The sequence below is a fragment of the Anas platyrhynchos genome, chromosome 25 (assembly GCF_047663525.1).
Source record: "Anas platyrhynchos isolate ZD024472 breed Pekin duck chromosome 25, IASCAAS_PekinDuck_T2T, whole genome shotgun sequence".
NCBI lineage: Eukaryota > Metazoa > Chordata > Aves > Anseriformes > Anatidae > Anas > Anas platyrhynchos.
The window spans coordinates 2,578,077-2,597,756 of record NC_092611.1 but is presented as its reverse complement, the minus strand read 5'-3'; the positions used below and the strand labels follow the sequence as shown (position 1 = coordinate 2,597,756).

The window sequence follows — 19,680 nt, the reverse complement described above, 5'->3', positions numbered from 1 at the left end:
GGGCATTTTCTTAAAGATTGCAAAGGACCTGAAAACTAAATAGCAACTGTCTGCCACAAAAGTGAACTCCACAAGTGAAGTGCACTCTAAAGGGTTCAAAGGAAGGTTGTCTACCTTGTCTGAGCATCAAGTACCAATGCAGTATTCAATAAAAATGGTAATTGCAGTTATCTAAGAAAAACTGGCTTTTTGAGATAGCAGGTCCTAGTGTTTTACAGGATTTAAACTCCATCCTTAGCTTGTTTTGTAAGAAACGTCCATTAGTTCAAAGGTACAAGACTTGAGCAAGTACTCAGGAGGAATTAATTAAAGTGTTATAATTAGGCTGCAAGACAGTACAATTTTATGTTTGTCTCCAATTTCTAGGGTTTCCTAGTGTTATGAAATGTGAATGGAACATCTAGGTCCTCCTTGTAGTACCTGAACAGAAACTTACGAGAAGCCTGTAAGTTTTACTGTAATCACTCCTTCTCAGAATATTCTCCTTACCTGCTAAAATCATCTTCTTTCACTCGAGCAGCCACTACAATTTCCCACTAGCACTCCCCTGCTTCAAATGCTCCTTGCAATGTTGCTAATTTTCCCAAAACCCAAACCCCTCTTCAGTTCATATAGGAACTTTCCCAAGACCTCTTCCTGGTTTGATGGTTACCATTTAGGTTTAGAGCTCTTGGTAAGCACGTGATGTTAAGACCCTGGCTGCCTCCTCTAGTAGCCCTGTCCCTGTCCCTTCCTGCTCAGCCACTGGAGCCCAACCTGGTGCCTGGAGCCCCAGGGTCTCTATCCAGGCCAAGGGACACTGCTGCTGATTTCTTGTTTGCAAATTCAGCCTATAGTGAAGCTGAGCACATGCACACACAAGACAGGACATGGACACAGCTGGTCAGACAGACTGCAGCAGACAAGGTGCAGCCTTCAACAGCACCTACTCACAGGACTATCATAAACACAGACAAACATCAAACAAACATCTGTTCTCCTCTTCTGCCGGCAGAGGTAAAATATCACTATTGCAAGTACACACATGACTCAGGATTCACAAACACACATTCACAGATGCCTCAAGTACCGGAATGGCCACTCTGCCTGACCTGTACCCCTGTCCAGACCTAAGGCTCTCTTACCTGCATCTTGGGTCCCTTACTCACTGGCTAGACCAGCCTGATGTTTTCTGCAAACACTCACAGGATCATCTTGCATGCACTCTACACGTGCAGGTTCCCCCAGGGCGTACCAGTATGGTCCTCTCGCCACCTGATACCTTGGTATGGACCTGAGACCCCTCTATTTACCGGCTGAAGTTTACCAGCAAACCAGCTTAAGCACACGTGTATATCCCATCCACACCAGGTTTGAGGAAGATACAGACATTTGCACTCCCCAGCAGCTGACACCAGGCACACAAGCTGTGACCAGTGGTCCTGCTGTCAGTGTGGAGTTCCTCAGTCACTTCGCTTACATGGGCCCACCACAGGAGTTGGTTTTGGGGACACAAACTGTTCCCACCACATTGTCTGGGAGTTAAAGACCCCCACTGGCGACTGTAGCGGACACCAGAATCCAGAGTGCACAGACACCCAGTCTGGCTCCAGCACCTGGCAACCCATTTTCACTTACACACAGGTCTCACCAGTAGCTGGTACTGACTCCTTGCAGCACGCACACAGGTAGGCTAGACTGTGTGAATATGCAGATATGCAGTTAGTTAAGATTTAATAAGAATATAGGACAGACTGCAGTGATCAGGTGCAAGGCTTAGCCATACATGCATGACTGGCCCAGTTTTACATGCAGCTGGCCCTCTTACATCCTTTTCTGCCCACATCCAATTTGTACCTCCTTGCTCCTCCTTGTCTTGCACATCCCCTCATCAGTTTGTACAGTTTTTTTTTGTTTCTCCCACACCTCTCCATCTAGGGTCCCCCTCACTCACAGCCTTACCAGCTGCAAAGTCCGGATTGATCTTCCTGAAGTGGCGTACCTGTAGATTGTACCAGTCCATCAATTAGTGTGACTAGGAGGCTTGCCTCTTGCTATTGCCTCCATGCTTTTCTTGCCAGGTCTGTGAATCTCACTTTTTTTTTTTTAATGTTTTCCACTTTTTCCCATAGTTTGCTAATTGACAAGATGCCCAATCAGATAGCCTTGCTGGAATAAATACTCTTACCCTCTCACATTCTCGCATCAGTTCATACAACCGTGTTTGGTTCTTTCCACTGCCTCCCGATAAGGGAGCAGTTAGGTTTGTGTTCCTGTATGGTCTTGTTTATAGGTTCCTCTCTTTCTTATTTTAAAAGGAGCAGACATTCTTCCACACACATGGTCAAGTGATTCTAAGTAGGTAGCAACGATAGGAAAAAAAGCATTTTGGCAAAAATCTGTTAGCCACAGCAGAACTCTGATGGGTGAGAAGAGCAACACAACGGGGTAAGGTGGGAACCCCTGTGCTGTGCTGGTGGTGAACGAGGTGTCAGTCATGTCTCTGAAGAGGTTGCTGGTATGGACATCTGATACCTTGGGCTTACAGATTTTGTGTATTTCTGAGACAGCTGTTTACACTCTGCTCTTAGTCCTGCTCTAATCAACGACACAAGCTTGAAGTTCATCACTCAATTCAAGCACATTGCATGGGTTTGATATGATACCCGCACACGTGGGTTGGAAAAGTCTGGTGAAAGTGCCACGAGGGTGTGAGTGCAGGGGGAAGGGGGACAAGCACCAGCTGTGAAAGCAGGGACCAGGCTGGGTCTGCACCAGGACGGGCCGGGACAGAATTGTTGGCTGTCTGTCCATCCAGGGAAATAATCCCGGCCCCCGAGCGTTCTCCTATGCAGCACCTGCGTGCTGTTTTTCTGCCTTACCTGTCATGGCCCGTGCTTCTCTCGGCAACCTGCCGGACCGCACCGTGCCAAGCCAAGTTCTTGTTCCCTGTCCCCAGCAAGTGAGGGGCTGCTCGTGTGCCGTGGCGTGTTTGAACGGTGCCTTTCTCAGAAACCGTTCCTCAGAGCCAGCCCCCGCCAGCGTGGGGCTCCGGCTGCTAGGAAGGAGTTCGGGCCTCCCACAGGCTGCGTGTGGACACGGGCAAAACGCCGCGAGTGCCAGGGTGGCTGAGCCTGGCCGGCGCAACGCGGGGAAGCCCTTCTGCTGGCAGGGCCCACCGGGGTCCGAAGGCGCTCGGACCGGTCCCGCTCGCTGCCTCTCCCCCGGTGCCCGCCCGCCGGGGTCTCCGTGGCAACGCCCCCTCACGGCCGAAGCGCGGCGTCGCCGGGCCCGGGCGCTGCGGAGGGCCGGGGCGCTGCCGGTGCCGCTCTCTCTGCTCGCCTTCCCGCCGGGCCGCCATGGCGACCGATGCCGGGCGAGCTGCCGGCCAGCCGGTGGCCGGCGGCGGTGAGGAGGCGGGGGCGACCGCATGCGGCCCCTGTGGCGGCCGGGGCCTGCTCTGCGGGCCGGGGGCCGGCGAGGTACGGCGCTGCCGGGGTACTCGTCTGCGGTCCCGAGGGGAGAGGGGTGGGCGGAGGCGCCTTCGTTTTTTCCGTCCGAGTAGCAGCGTGCCGGGGGCCTGCCCTGCCCTGCCCGGTGCCAGCCAAGTAAAGCCCTCTGTCCTCCTGTCCCCCCTTTGTTTTAGTTCCGTGCTTTGCAGAGTAGCCCCTTCCAGCTATGAAATATACATGGTGGTGTTTTGGAGGTAATGCTTTCATGGCATCACTTTGTTGTAAGGAGATGTGTCTCTGAAATGCAGGTTTTCCTTGATGTAACTCTGCCAAACTAAGTAGTTTCAGCTTATTCCTGAGTAAGGCAATTGCTTTCCTAGTGTCTGTGTAACATCTGAGAGCACGTTCACCAGGTGGATATGACTCATGGAAAGCTGACTCCACAATCAGTAAGACTGTAAAGTAGGTATGTTTATTCAGCGTTGGGTGGCATGGGGGGTAGTCCCACCAAAGTCGTGTGCCTCTAACATGGCAACTTGCTTCAGTTATATGCAGTAAAGATTTACATATGCATGAGGTTTCCCAGTATGCCTATACATATTCATAACCTGTCCCTACTTAGTATTAAAATTAGCTCCAAGAAGTCATTTCCATAAACTCCTCTCCTCTGCGCTTGCGCAGTGCCTTCTGGTGGTGGGCGCTGAGGGTCGTGAGGATGAAGTAAGATGTCTTCATCAGGGTTGAACTTTTCACCTCATCTCCTCACACATGCTCTCTGAGCCCTTGGTCACAATCTGGGCCATAAGGTTGGTTTGGTCCGGTTCTCCGGGTCTGAGGGGCTCCTGTTATCTTGAGGCCTTGCATGTTTGACATTCTTTTTCTTGCCGTTTTAAGAACCGTCCTCCCTATCTCTGAGCCCTTGGTCACAGGGGCCATGGTCTGAACCATAAGGTTGGTTTGATCTGGTTCTTGGGGTCCCAGGGGCTCCTGTTATCTGGAGGCCTAAGCGCAGCACAGGCACATCGCAAATGTAGCACATATTAAGCAATAAGTGTTGCCTACATATTGATTCTTAATCAATTTCTCTCTAATTTCTAATCCCATGTTTCAGTCCCCCCTTTTTTGGAAAATCTAGTAAATTCTTTTACTTAATACAAAAATTCTTCTTCCCAGTCTCTATGATATGTACCCCTCAATGCCTCGCCATGTACTTTTGTCAAGGAAGCTAATATAGCCATTTGTTGTAACAATTTCCAATTCCAAACAAGTATTACAAAAGACAATATTAAACTTACACCAACTATTATCAGTAAAACAATAATTGTGTGTCTCGAGGTGTTCAAAATCCCAGTTGCAGTTGGCGACCATCCAAAGAGTGCATCCCACCAGTTGTAATTTGTGTCTTGTTTTACTCTTTGCAAAACTCTTCTTATTTCCTTTGTATCATGGTGGACAGTGATTAGAGTCTTCTTTCCATTTTCCTGACTGCTTTTTAAAATTTTGATCAGGTCTTGGTGTTTAACTAGTTGCTTCACTAATGTGAGGTTCATCCCAATAGGTGTAGGTAATAACTTGTGATACATTGTGTTGTTAGACTTGATCAACTGGTGGGATACCACTGGTGCCAAATATAGAAAATCACACTCAACGATTCTAACAAAGTTACAAATACAAAAGTTAGAGTGATTTTTGCTAGGGAGAGTTATGTTTTCCTTATCTACTTCTACAAAAGCACAAGCAGTTCTTAAACTTACACAGCCTTGACCAATATATGCAAGCACAGTCTTTTGACTAGTATTTGGATGAATTTCAAAGTGGCAAACAGCTTGCTCCATGTCAAGACATACATCCTGAGCATCAATTGTGTTGCTTTCACAAATAAATCCTTGTTGTTGCTGGGTAACACATGATTCTAGATTTACAGACTGCCATTTCCCATTCTCCATCTGTGCCCATGTTCTATGCTCCGAAGGATAGAGAACTGTCTCCTCATGGTTTAATCCTAGTGCAATGATGGGGTGAATAACATAAACTGTGGCATTACTTACAGTAAGCACAAAGGCAGTAGCCATGTTAACAATGGGATCATAGGTAAAATTTACCAGAGTCCACCAAGATTGGAACTTCTCAAAATCATTGGCATTGTCCCAAACAGTCTTTTGGACTTCAACTGGAAAAATGCCTTCATTTCCTTCTCCGATGATCAAGGCAGCCGTTGCCTGCATCCATAACTGTGCTTGTGTACATCTAAGAGCTAAAGATACCTTATCTTGAACCATACTAAGTGCATCTGTTATTAGTTTGTGGTGTTGGTCTTCAGCCTTTTCCCATCTCGGTAACACCTTTGAAACTTGCTATTGGCTAGTTCCCAATGCCAGTAAGGATGATTGTAGGGGCTGTTTTAGTTTTGTCTAATCACTTGTTGCTGTGGCTAGCTTATTCATTAATATTTCTGAATATTCTGAATATTAAATTCCATTTAAAACTCCTAATCCTGTTCCTAGCATTCCAGTTAAGTCTCTTTGTGTCCTGCCCCTGAGGTGTGCTTGCTTTTGTGACCATATTGTCTACCCTTCAAATGATATATTTAGGAAAGGAGAGCAGGCTGGTTGAACTGCTGAGATGTTAATTTGTATTAGCAATTCAACACGCTTGAGAGACCATTCTGGATTAAAAAACTGTTGCAGGAAGAACGGCCGAAAACACGACGGACACTAGTATGGTCAGATCGTGCTCTCTCTTTATTACCTGAATAGCCTGACTTTTATAGCAAACTTAACAGGGGCAGATAGTGTCTCACAATATTATTGGTCAAAAGCACTCAGACAAACAACTGCAAGAAAACAACCCCACCTGCAAGAAAAAAACCCCTTGTGATTAGCAGTCACGTAGATCCCGTCCTTGAAGCCAGCTACTGGTAACAATATTTTTCTAAATTCCTCAATTGGGCGATGTGGGAACACTGTCATGGGAACTTCTTGTAGTCATCCTGGTAGCTTGGTTTGCTCAGCTGCAGCAAGTCATGGCCTCCTTGCTGTTTCAAGAATCCCTCAACAGTTGGGATATACAATACACATTCCTTTTCTTCTTCAGTAGCTATCATTTGTGTATTGCAACAGTGCCCCCTTTTCCTGAAGGGGGTCTTTCAAATGTCAAGATCACAGTTCCTGAATATGGTGGGGCTATTCTTGAACCGCTATGGTAACACTGTCCAAGAAAGCTGAGTTTTCCATCCTCTATTATTATTTTCCCACTCAAAGAGTTTCTGGTCTTCAGTTGCCATGGGCAGGCAGAAAAAGGCATCCTTTTAATCTAGTACCATGAACCAAACTTGACTGTTTTTCTCATTTTGTAATTCCAATCATTCTTCCCAATTTAAATTTCAAGCATTGCAAAAAAATGCCTTTTCCTGTTGGCCAGTTGCTCCTATTACATTTACAGACTAATTAACACAGAGAAAGAAGCTCCCGTAACCAACAAAAAATTCAAGCTTCACTTCTTCATTCCCTAGCTTTATTTCAACCAGCGGACCTGCTAGGCAGGTCCCCATTTTTCCTGACTGTTGTAAGTTTATCCTGCAACCTAAGACAATTTCTTTCCGATATCAGGGGCTGAGTGCCCTAGAAAGAGGCTAACCAATTGCCTCTGTTTGTTTTCTGAACCCAGGTCATCTCCTTGCACATGCTCTCTGAGCCCTTGGTCACAATCACATGCCAAACATAATTTCATCATCTGGAATTAGGAACATATGTGGAGCATTCTCCATATGTGGAACTCTTTCCTTCTGTTTCACTAATAAGTCATTTGCAAGCACATAGCTAGGTGTTTTTTTGGTGACATGTTTTTCATTTGGTTTTGCTAGATTTTTCTGTGTTAGAGTGTGTTCATAATAGCTTGGTTTTGAGCCAAACTTGTATTTTCACAGTTCTACTGCTTTCCAATTTGCTTTGAATGCAGAATTTCCCACTGCATATGTTTTGGCATGCAAGTCCTTATGAAAGCTGTTGAACACTTGAATAGATGCTGGTTTAACCTGCATCACTTGACAGCGTATATCCAAGGACACTGAGATACATCTGCTGAAGTAGTGTGGACTGCTGATGGCTAGCTGCATGTTGAAACAGTTGCTGGGAGCAATTGGTAAATCCTGACTGATTTCTGAAGCTTGTGACTAAAATGGACTTGAGTTCTTGAGATCTTTTCATATATTGATCTCCTTCACCCTGTTAGTCCTGCTCTGTTTCAGTTAAGGAGGCAACACTTATTTCTGTCCACTCAGTTATATCATCCTTGTTATCTTTTTCCTTTGTTGTGGATTACAGAGATATGTGGGACAGTTCTACATGGACCATCGCCATGGGAAGGGTATTTGCTACCAACCTGATGGTTCCAAATTCACAGGAGCATTCTATCTTGGCCATGTGGAAGGCTATGGGACCCTGGAATGGAAGGATGGCAAAAAATTTCAGGTAACTGGAAAAATACTATGTTGCTACTGTGATTTCCTAATTTCCTAGCCTTTCAAAGTCAGTTTTGTTTGTTTGTTTGTTTGTTTGTTTGTTTGTTTGTTGGTATGTTTCAAGCAGCTCCCTTAAGATTTTTGTGGATGAGAGAAAAAGCTTCATGCTTTGATCTCCAGTGGGTTAGGGCACTCATTTCCACTGCTCATCTTCTGGTGTACTGAACTTTTGCACAGGGAAATACTGAAGGATAAAATGTGATACCATCTGTCCAGAACTAAAAAACTGATGCCTAGAAAATTTTCTTTTAATATCTAATATATACCAAAGAGAATGTGAGGGCTTTGCAGTTCAGAATGGCTTCAGCAGTCTGTCAATAGGATCTGGGTCACCAAGACCAGAACTAGACAGATTAATCTAAGGAGAAACCAGACTTTTCTGTACAACTTGTTTGATCTCTGACTGATACTAACGTACTTGTTTCCGAAAAGGGGCTGTACAAATGCGATGAGCGGTTTGGACCAGGGATTGAAAGCTATCCAGATGGCTGTCAGGATGTTGGCTTGTGGCATGGGAATCATCTAATTAAACTGTGTGCTGAAGTACCTGGTTATTTTTCTGTCTTGGATTATCCAGAACACTGCAGATATATTGACGACAGGTCTCAAAGGAAGTATATTTCTGTTAAGGAGGACCCTTTTCTCCATAGCTATAAACATCTCCCTTTTGATGATAAGGATATTTTTCCTGAAGGAGTCTTTGCATATTCTCATAACACAGATCATCTTGCTTTGACTCACTCCTTCCTGGAAGAATGTGATGCTTGGTATTTTCAGAACACCACAAAGCTGCCTGAGGAGGACCACTGGCCTGTTGCAAATGTAACACCTTTGCTGGTTAGAATGCAAATGCATGCTTATAAGCACAGGTAACTGTTGATGATTTGTTCATTTTATATAGATTTTTAGATTTTTTTCTTCTCTGCATTATTTTGTGTTCATTATTTTCAAATTTAAGTTGCATGATGGAAAATGTACTACAGATTCTTTTTATGATCTTGAGATTACAAGTTGGCAATGAGGATTTAAAAAAAAAAAAGAAAACAAACAAACAATAATCAATTCTCAGTTCACAAATTAAATGAAATTTCACTCCTTTATGTCAAACATTGGTTTTATCCTGGTAACAGCTATAAAAATAGCATTAAAAAATTAATTATTTGCTTCTCAGAATTCCTGGAAGTCCAGTTTTGAAAGGAATTAGGTCTTCACAGCCCTTGTCTCCTATGAGAGCTGACCATTTCTCTTTAGAGAGCGCAGTGTCTTGTGCAGAGATGGAAACATAGTGGCAGATTTTCCAAAGAATTGTGAATCTGGCCGCTCATACCTTTTAGCGGTTGTCTTGACTCTTCTCCTCAAGGCAATACAAAACGTGCTGCAGCTAGTCTACAGTTAATACAGCTGCTGACTGAACCTCGGTATTTATAAGTAACTTTGTACTTGTATGTGGAAGTGTTCTTTCAGCCAGTGGAGTATTTTCTTCTTTGCTTTGTTGATGGAAACACAAGCCAGGAATGCATATTTTGTAGTCCTAGGTAAAGCAAGTGATGAAAATTTAATTGTGAACAGTTATCCTGTGTGTACATGATAAATTGGTTCATTGAAATACTTGGAAATTAGATTTTGTTTTCTTCTTTTAGCAGATATTTTGATGGTTGGATATTTGAACTCCTCTGTAGTTAATATCTGTGTGCTGCTGCTAACACTTAATACACTGGTTTGCCTTTTTTCCTGTAATGTAAGCAAGCTTGTGCTATCTGAAATAGATATTTATATTTAATTATAGCTGGCCTTATTTGTCCATCCTTATCATCTCCATGTTTTCTTCTTATGTGTTTTTTTCTTTAACTGTGCTAGTGATCTAAGAATACCTAGCTGCTTAGTTGTGCAGTGCTTTTGTTTTTGTTTTTGTTGTTTTCTAGGCACTGTCAAGTGGAGTTCATTTCAGATATCAACCTCATTCTCAATGGAATCCGCAGTAGTCATGGGCCTTCAGGCCCCAGGGAACTTGCTGCAGAACACTTAATTCAGAAGGCAGCAAGAGGAGATTTTGATGGGGTCTATGCAATTCTGAGGAATGAACTTGCTCATCCAGATGTAGCTGATAGACATGGATACACAGCACTTGCTGCTGCTGCGGTAAGACTAAGCATGACTCTACCACGCAATGACAAAATTCCTGCTGTAGTAGGCTGGATAAATTTGTTGTTGTTTCATTACATGATATGAAAGGAATGTTCAGTAATCAAGAAAAACAGAGAAGAGTTCTGGCATGAGTAGAATCTGTAATGCCTGGTATCATGCCAAAACCGATGGAAATAAATTATCTAAAATAAGATCTTGGTTAAATATTAGGAATGATTTCAAATGTGAAGCTTGATTTTAGGTATGTACATACCTAAAATCATGTATGGTCTTGGATATGATGATGCCCTTATTTTTTCTCCTCGCCAAAATCAAATTCAGACAGTTCCGGTTTTGCTGAAATGGTTTTGATGGTGGCTTGAAACCATGCAAGCACAACTTCAATTCCTGTAGAAGGGGCATGAAATCTCGCTTCCCCAATCTTTTTATTTGTGCCTTTTTTGCTACTTGGATACTTGGCATTCATTGTAAATTGCTAGTAAAATCAAGATAGTAATCTAGAACACTATTTCTCCTGTAAACATCTAGTGTCTTTCTGTATTCTCTTAAAGAAGGAAGAAAAAAGAAGTGTACTTGAAAATGGAATTTAGCTGAAACATGTATTCTGAAATCTTGAAGATCTAGTTCAATACTGAGTTTCTATTTTGTGGGAAATACGATTTTGAATTAGCTAAATTAGCACTACTTTAAAACTGTTATTTTTTTGATGTCAAAAGCTAGAAGTGTGTACATATGTGTACAAATATGGGTGTTTCCCCTCTACAGGTTCATTCCCACAATGATGTTATCAATCTTCTTCTTGATAGTGGAGCGGATGTGAATAAGTGTAGTGATGAAGGATTATCTGCTCTCTCCATGTGTTTTATTCTCTATTATCCAGAAGAATCTTTTAAGGGTAATATTGCTGAGAGGAACTTGCACAGTTACAAGGTTTGTTTGCTTCTTACTGAAAAGGACAGAATATAATGTATTATCTTCTCAAGTTGTAAGCTTGATTTTTAAAATTACTGTGTGTACTCCATATGAAAAATCATAACTCTTGTGCATTTTGCACTCTGAGGATGCAGAATAATCCATACTCTTAATGCTGACTTCAAACTCAAAGCACTGAGCTCCACTGCAGTAACAAGTAACTCTGCAAGTGAATAAGGCACCATTTCAATAGCAGAGATGTCAGGCCATGTTTTCTAGGTGTTTAAGACAATGAAGATGCAGCAGGGCAATTGGTGGGATTCATAAAAGTGTAATTAGAACAATAGGAGGTAGGTGATTCTCCTAGTACTATAAAATCCTGCTGTCATCATTGAGGTGGCTAGTAAAAAGCAATTGTACTGTCGGAAGGCTCCTGATCACTCTGAGGAGGGGGGCGAGGAGGGGTTCACAAAGGAACCCTAGCCTCCCTAGCCTTCATCCTGCTGCAAAGAGAAATGTCTGCTCTGAATCTTCTTATCTAGACCATAATATACATTTAATAATAGTGCAAACCTGGGAATAGTAAAGGATATGAAAACAAGGAGTGTCAGGAATCACTAGCCAGGATGAGATAATAGATAAGAAAGGGGTCTGAGCAGGTAGAGATACTTCAGTGAATGCTAGAAATGGAAGGGTGCTACTGAGACTTTCAAAAGAGATTAGAAAGATAGTGGCCCATATACTGTGCAAACTTGTTGGAAATTAAGGACTGAATAATCTTTGGTTGCTCAGAAGTCCTTGTTCCATTTCCAGGAGTATATCTAAGTGGTGGCCAATTGCTAAAGTAGCCATATTTTTATGGGAAAGGGAGAAGGGGAGTAAGAGATAATACAAAGCAACTGCTCAAAATTTAACAGAAACAAATATGAAGCTATTACCTCTCATTTTGTAGGTAATACAAAGTAATTGAGAATAGATAGAGGATCTTTCTGTGTTTAATTCTGCCTGTCACAGTCTCTGAGATTCAGCAAGGAAAAATAAATGTTGCTTTCACTTTTTCTCTGAGCTGGATCATGGAATCATGGAATGGTTTAGGTTGGAAGGGAGATTAAAGATCATCTAGTTCCAACCCCGCTGCCATGGACAGGGACGACTTCCATCAGATTAGGTTGCCCAAAGTCCCATCCAGCCTGGCCTTGAGCTCTTTCAGGGATGGGGCATTCACAACTTCTCAGGGCAAGCTGCTCCAGTGCCTCGCCACCCTCATCATGAAGTTTCTTCCTTACACCTAATCTAAACATAACTATTCTTAGTTTAAAACCATTAACCCTTGTCCTGTTGCTACACTCCCTGATAAACTCAGCAGTGGTGAGGCTGCAGCAGTAGTACTGTATCCCATTGTCCCATCCCGTCTCCCCTAGTACAAGAGGGACATAGGCATATGGGAAAGGCTACCAAGATGATGAAGGGAGGGACTGGAGCACCTCTCGTATGAGAATACGCTGAGAGAGCTGGGACTGTTAAGTCTGGAGAAGAGGAGGCTCAGGGGGATCTCATCAGTGTCTATAAATGCCTGAAGGGAGAGTGCCAAAGAGGATGGAGCCAGGATTTTGTCAGTGGTGCGCAGTGCCAGGACAAGAGGCAATGAGAACAAACTGGAACACAAGAGGTTCCACCTAAACACCAGGAAGCACTTCTGTGCTGTGCAGGTAGTGGAGCACTAGCATAGGCTGCCCAGAGAGGTTGTGGAGTCTCTTCCATGGAGATCTTTAAAAGCTGCTTGGACATGGTCCTGGGCAAGCAACTGTAGGTAGCCCTGCTTGAGCAGGGCGGTTTGACCAGATGGACACAGAGGTCTCTTCCAACTTCAAGCATTCTGTGATTCTGTGATAAAGAGTCTCTCCCTATGTTCTCTAGCACTTATTAACTGGATTCCATTATAATCGTATGCTGCAGTGTGTTACTGTTCTAATGTGTTAATATGCTGAGTCACTAGAAGAAGTCTTTTTTTTTTCTTTTTTCATTTTTGTAACCTCTTTCTTTTTTTAAATCTTAAGAGGAGTGAACAATCAGAATCCTCAGAAACAGTTGTTGGGGCTGAAGGCATAATCTTAAAGTAAGTCGCATACACTGTAAATAGGAGATCAACCCTCATAAAAAACCTTTTGTACAAAGAAGGTAACAGTATTTCACAGAAGGGTACATCCGTTGCAGGGAAAGATATTTTTTTGCATGTTTCACTAGGTAGATATTGTTTTCATGTCAGTAGAAGCCCTCATTGTTTATACACTCTAAGGTAACTCAGGCAGACAGTGGGCAAAGATAGCAGAAGAAAAGTGTTTTCAATCAAAGGACATTGTGCTTGAGCAAGACAAGGTTTCTTGTTAGCAAAAAGTGAAAAGATGCTAAGTATGCAGTGCACACTTACAGTGTAGTATTGACAGGGGGAAGGAAACAAATACTTTCACTTCTTGAAGTCTTGACTCCACATGAACTTCCTGGTTGTTTTCTGCAAACGTCTGTTCGACACTATCACCTGAAACATAGTCTAGTTATTTAGTCATTTAGATTCTTGAAAGGGCCACATAATTGCCTTTTGCTTTGTGACCAGAGTGATCACTGGAGATGACAAAAATTTTGTGTTTCATTTTATGCCACTGTAGGTCATTCTGCTACATTGAAACTCTGAAACTGAAAATTCCTGGTGGCCTTGACCCCTTATATTTTACTTCTGTGTTATGTCCTCCCATAATTATTCTTATCTGAAACATTGTGTGTATTGCATGTTCTTCACTGGAATATAAAGATCCATTGAACTGAGTAAAACTGAATTAATACTGTGCCTGAGAATATAAGTCTCTGCTGAGAACACTTTGTGATAGAGTTTCTAAGTGACTTCCAAGTGTTGTTTGCCCACCATTTTTTTAAATGTTTTTGGTGGAGTCATGTTTTTCTTTGGGGTGTGTGGATAGTTAGACTACATGAAAATGCAGAGGGAATCATAGGTAAGCCTCCTGAAATATTCTGTTCTAGTCTAACATAGCTCTTGCTCCAGTTTTTGTTTAAGGGAAACATAGCTTTGTTTTCTTGGGATGGATGAATGAGGTATTACTGAGGAAAGAACCTTCTAATGAAATTTTGATTACAGGACATATAAGTCTGTTTCTTTGATTTAAACAAGTCTAAAACTCAATGCTTACATGTCACATGTGAGTGACTGGTGGGGGTACAGAGAAATTTGCCTAGCTTTGCCTATAGATGCCCATGCAAGGGGTTTTTATGACCACAGGGACTGCTTTTGCATGCTGCCCCTTTAGCTTAGAGGGCTGAGATACACTGGTAGGTTTGTTCCCTCTTCAGGTCATAATACCATTGCCTGAGTGGTGTAGGACAGTTGTGATGCTTCCCTAAACAGTGCCATGTCCTGCCTCTGCAAAGTGACAGCTTTCATTTCTATTACCTGGGGGTCATCTTAGTCCAGTAGTTTTGACATTTTTCTTGAAAGTTGCTAATAAGTTATTCTGGTATTTTTCATGTCAATTCTAGGCAACAGAAGAGATGGGAGACAATCCAACTTCTGCTTCGCCGAGGTGCAGATCCCAATGTAGCCTGGGTTCCACCACACATTCTGTTCTTTGCTGTTAAAGCTGCAGATGCAGAGGCAGTGAAACTCCTTGTAGAAAGGGGAGCCAGGACTGATGTGCAGCTTCCATCCAAGGTTTTACTGGATTATAATTCATATTGGGGGTGTTCTAGATGCATGCTGCAGCTTTAGTGCCCTACGGTAAAATACCTTCAGTCTTAGAATCAGCTTTAGAATGGAGAGAAAGCTCTTTAAACTGTTTATCTCAAATATTTTTTTAGTAGGAAGAACTCAACGTTTCTTATTCTCAGAGTTGTTTTTTTTTTTTTCTTTTTTTTTTTTCTCAATACATTTCCTTGGATGCCAAGCTTGTGAGTGGCTGGGGAATGCTTGTGGAACTGTTCCTCAAGTTGGTAAAGCTGTTATCATCTACATCCAAGCTGAGTGTCTGGGACCTCTAGTGTTCCATAGTTCTGTAGCGCTAGATTCTAGGTTTATGGTAACTGTTAGTGAGACGCAACACATAGGAAGAGTGAACTTATTTTATTCATCAGAAAAAAAATAATATTTGGTGGTGCTTAATTTCTGTTTGTGATAAACATAATGCTTTAAGCTTATGCTTTATGCTTTACATCTTAATGCTGTTTTTGTGTTTTCAGTTAGGCGGTTTAACTCCTCTCCACATAGCTGCCTCAATTCCTGGGGAGGAAGGAGTCCAGATAATGCAATACCTCCTAAATTCTGTCCTAGATCTTGACGCAAGGGCAGAAGATGGAAACGAGGTTTATGGTCCAGACAAGGTGAGTTGCTTTCTGATCTCATCTTCTTTCAGCTGTTGATATTCAGACTGCACAGGACCTAAGCAGGGATTTGAACTTTCTGCCTGCTTGATTTCACAGTGAAATCTTTGCAGTCTATTGGAATAACCTTTAAAAAATAAGAAAAATCCATTTGAGGTCAATAGTATTGGGTTGCAGTAAATGCATTCTTCTGTTTTGATGCACTAGAGTATTTTGCTGTCATGTCTTATACCAAAAAGAAATCACAAATCTCTTTTGTGCTCTAGTAGAAGTGTCTGAAGACATAATGACAACAAAAACGTATGATGAGACCTGCTTGTTTCATCTCCATGGAGCTGAGCTATTGCTGTCTGTCTGTCTGTCTATGTCTCATTTCCTTGAATCTAGGCTGCCTCTGTTGGGTTCCTGGAGCATTCACTATGCTTCCAGAATTGCAGAAAGCCAGCTCAGCAATATGCTTTTTTTGTAGTATAGAACTTTTTAGTTAGAGTTGTCATTTGTGATGATAACTCTCTACTGCTGCTGGAGCTATAACCAGCAAAATATGTTTTTTCTGGCATTTATTACCTGAGAAATTTCTTGAAGTCCTGTGATGATGGAATTATCTTACTAGAACAGTTGAAAGGTTGGAAGGAACCTCTGAAGATTGTGCAGTACAATATCCCTGCTCAAAGCAGGATCAATTGTAGCAGGTTGCTCAGTATCTAGTCCAATTGTTTTTTGAGAATCTCCAAGAACAAGTTCTCTAGGCAACCTGTTCAGTCACAACATTTTTCCTCGTGCACACTGGGATGCTGTTGATCTTCTATGCTGCAGGGGCACATTGTTGGCTCATGTTCAGTTTACATTCTACCAGGACTTCCAGGTCCTGTTCTGGAAAGTTTATTTATTTTTTTTTTCCATCTGTTTGGTCCTCATGATGTACTGGTTCCTTGGGTTATTCTTCTTTAGGTAAAGGACTTTGCATTTCCCTTTGCTGAATTTGTTGGCATGCTTCTCTGCCCAATTCTTCAGCCTCTCCAGTTCCCACTGAGTAGCAGCAGCACTGTCTGGTGTATCAACCACTCTTTCCAGTTTTGTATTGTCTGTTTACTTGTTGAGTGTGCACATTGTCCCAGCATCAAGGTAATTAATGAAGATGTTATATAGTATTGGCCCTGGTAACCACCCGAGGATACAGCACAGCTGGACTTCCAGCTGCTGATCACAAGCCATGATCCACCTCACTGTCTGTGAGACATTATTGAAAGCCTTGCTGTAATCAAGATAAATAACATTCATTGTTTTTCCATCTTTCACTGAGCTGCTCATCTTGTCATAAAATGCTATCATGTCTGTCAGGCATGGTTTTCCCACTGCAAATCCATGGTGATTGCTCCCAGTCACTTTATCCTGAATATGTTTGGAGGTGGTTTCTCAGAAAGATTTTTCTGTCAGCTTCCTATAGGCTAAGGTGAGGCTGACCAGCCTATTGTTCCCTTCATTCTTGCCCATAAGAGTGATGTTTTCTATTTGCTGGCCATTAGTAACCCTCCCAGCTCACCATGAAAATTCAGAGATAACTAGAGTGGCCTTGTGATGTTGTTGGCCAGGTCCCTGGCATACCATTTTGCCCCAGTTACTTAAAAAAAGGAGTTGGCTTATATAACTGGACTGATAGATTTTTTTCTTACTGTGACAAGGACTAAGGTGAACGTCTGCAGCACAGGGATTTAGATAGTTTTTTTTTTCAGTTTGTATTTCAGTAGCTTGTTCTTAAGTAGAAACAGTATTCAATTGCAGAATTCCCAGACATTGTGTAGGCAGGATTTACTTTCTCAAATATATTCTTTTGTATTGGTCTGGCTGGTACTGGCTGGTATTCATAGACCTTAAGTGAATGACATGTGAATGAGTTTGACTCAAGGAAAGCCCTTTGTGCTTGCTTCTTCTCTCCCACTTCCTAAACTGTATCATTTGGCCCAGTAAGCTATTAACTTATATCTCTAAAATTTTCTTTCCTTAGATTCCTCAAGTGGTTTTATTAAACTTCTTAGCGTGCAGTCCTAAAGCAGTCTGGCAGTTGAAACATGAATGTCAGGAAGAAAGTAGGAAAAGGGGAGCTGTGGATTTTGTGGGGCTGAACAAGTCTTATTCATGATTTTACATCCAGACCAATGATTGACCAAGCAGGTTTATTTTCTGTTAACTTGTCTTTAAGATATGTTACAAATGTGCACCTAATTTCACTTAGATTCATCAGCCTCAAGACAAGGAAGCCAACTTGTCAGGTGGTGTCACTTTGCAACTGAAAAACGAAGCAGGACCGCCACAACAATACTTCTCTTCCAATAGTGGTCCTGTTCCTGAAGAAGGTGGAAGAAGTGCACTGCATATTGCATGTGAAAGAGAGGATAACAGTGAGGTAAGAGCATAGCATCTGAGGCTCTGCTCATAGAGAGTAGTTCTAAGCTAATCTCAAATGAGAAAACTCACTATTACAGAATGGCTCGGGTTGGAAAGGACCTTAAAATCACCTAATTCCCCCCCCCCCCCCCCGCTATGGGCAGGGACACTCTTCACTAGACCAGGTTGCCCAGGGCCTCCACCAACCTGGTCTTGAACACCTCCAGGGATGGGGCATCCACAGCTTCTCTGGGCAACCTGTTCCAGTGCCCCACCACCCTCTGAGTGAAGAAATTCCTCCTAACCTCTGATCTAAATCTCCCCTCTTTTAATATAAAACCATTCCCCCTTGTCCTATCATTATCTGACTGAGCAAAAAGTTGCTCTCTATCTTTTTTGTAAGCCCCCTTTAAGTACTGAAAAGCTACAATAAGGTCATCCTGGAGCCTTCTCTTTACGTTGAACATCCCCGGCTCTCTCAGCTTTTCTTCATTAGAGAGGTGCTCCAGCCCCTTGATCATCTTTGTGGCCCTCCTCTGGACCTGCTTTAACAGGTCCACATCCTTCTCATGCTGGGGGCACCAAATCTGGGCACAGTACTTCAAGTGGGGACAATCACCTCCCTTGACCTGCTGGCCACTCCTCTTTTGATGCAGCCCAGGATGCAGTTGGCCTTCTGAGCTGCATGCACCGCTGGCTCACGTCAAGCTTCATTCACTAGAACGCCCAAGTCTTTCTCTGCTGGGCTGTGTCGCGTTAAGGGGTGTAGCTGATTAACCGTTACGGGCCCGGTCGGATTCAGAGTACTGAACCAGTCGGACATTCACCAAAAACACGTTAACCGTCTGGGGGTCCCATCAGACATTCACCATCAACGCATTAACGGTCTGGGGGTCCGTTCAGACATTCACCAAAAACGCGTTAACCGTCTGGGGGTCTGGTTAGATTCAGAACACTGAACTATCACGGATAACCACCCTCACCCTAGTTGCACTTAATGAGAGCTATCACAATGCAATCAAGTATGGTTTATTACAGCAACAGATAATCAGGTTCTTTTGGATTGCCAGCGATAGTGACTGTCTGCAAAAGCAAGCTAGTATGCATGAAATACACAGGTGTTACAGGTGTTACAGATGTTATAGATGTTACAGGTGTGCAGCCTAGAAATAAAACTCGTTAAAAGGATCAAAGACTCTATAGAGATTTATAAGCAAATATTCAGATCTCACCCAAAGGCGTCCCAATGGGGGGGGAAGAGAGGCTCAGCCCGTCGACTGATCCCAGGAGTCAGGAGGTCCTAAGCATGTTGTATTTCCTCGGGATGGTATCTCCCCTGATGGTGGTATCTTCCCTAACATCCCCTCTCTCTTGGGCCAATTTATATTATTTTCTATCTTTTAGGTGGAGCTTGAGTGGCTCTAGTCAAGCATATCTTAGTTATGATTGGTGTAAAGTTTTCCCGTCTCTGTTTAAAGTAATAGGCTCCAAGAAATTCAGGGCGCATGCTCAGTGAGGGGTGGTCGCACCTTGGAGGCAGGTAGCTTTTGGGATGGAGGTGTGTTTTGGTATTATAATGATATTATAATGAGCAAAAAGTACACTAGGGTACAGCATTTGTCAAAGCATGACAGGTCTTTGGCTCAGGGTGGCAAAAAGTGCAGCTTTGTGCACAAGAACAATCGAGGCCCCACCTGATTACAGAGCCTAGCCGTGGTGTCTCCACTCCACTCTACGCTCTGTGCTGTTCCTTAGGGCTAGCACACCAAGTTTCCCCAGCGCGATAGCATCTAAGGTTGGGAGCCTAGGGAATGCTCAGGTAATGCAGTTATGCCCTACCCTGAAAGCCTCTTCAGTGCTGTACCTTTTCCTTAAAAATGTGCATGTTAGTTTTATTTTCCTAGT

At 42.9% G+C, this 19,680-nt stretch overlaps 1 protein-coding gene across 2 annotated transcripts in view; it reads left to right on the top strand.

Moving 5' to 3' along the window:
* Window positions 1-3,195: 3,195 nt before the first annotated feature.
* Window positions 3,196-19,680, top strand: part of LOC101801858 (ankyrin repeat and MYND domain-containing protein 1) — a 36,655-nt gene continuing 20,170 nt past the window's right edge. For both annotated transcript variants that reach the window (XM_027444277.3, XM_027444278.3), the window contains exons 1-9: window positions 3,196-3,461; window positions 7,754-7,900; window positions 8,383-8,819; window positions 9,873-10,089; window positions 10,861-11,025; window positions 13,065-13,123; window positions 14,554-14,725; window positions 15,250-15,390; window positions 17,624-17,794. In XM_027444277.3, the coding sequence (XP_027300078.1) occupies window positions 3,339-3,461; window positions 7,754-7,900; window positions 8,383-8,819; window positions 9,873-10,089; window positions 10,861-11,025; window positions 13,065-13,123; window positions 14,554-14,725; window positions 15,250-15,390; window positions 17,624-17,794 (1,632 nt within the window). In that variant the 5' untranslated portion in view covers window positions 3,196-3,338. The remainder of the gene's footprint in view (window positions 3,462-7,753; window positions 7,901-8,382; window positions 8,820-9,872; window positions 10,090-10,860; window positions 11,026-13,064; window positions 13,124-14,553; window positions 14,726-15,249; window positions 15,391-17,623; window positions 17,795-19,680) is intronic.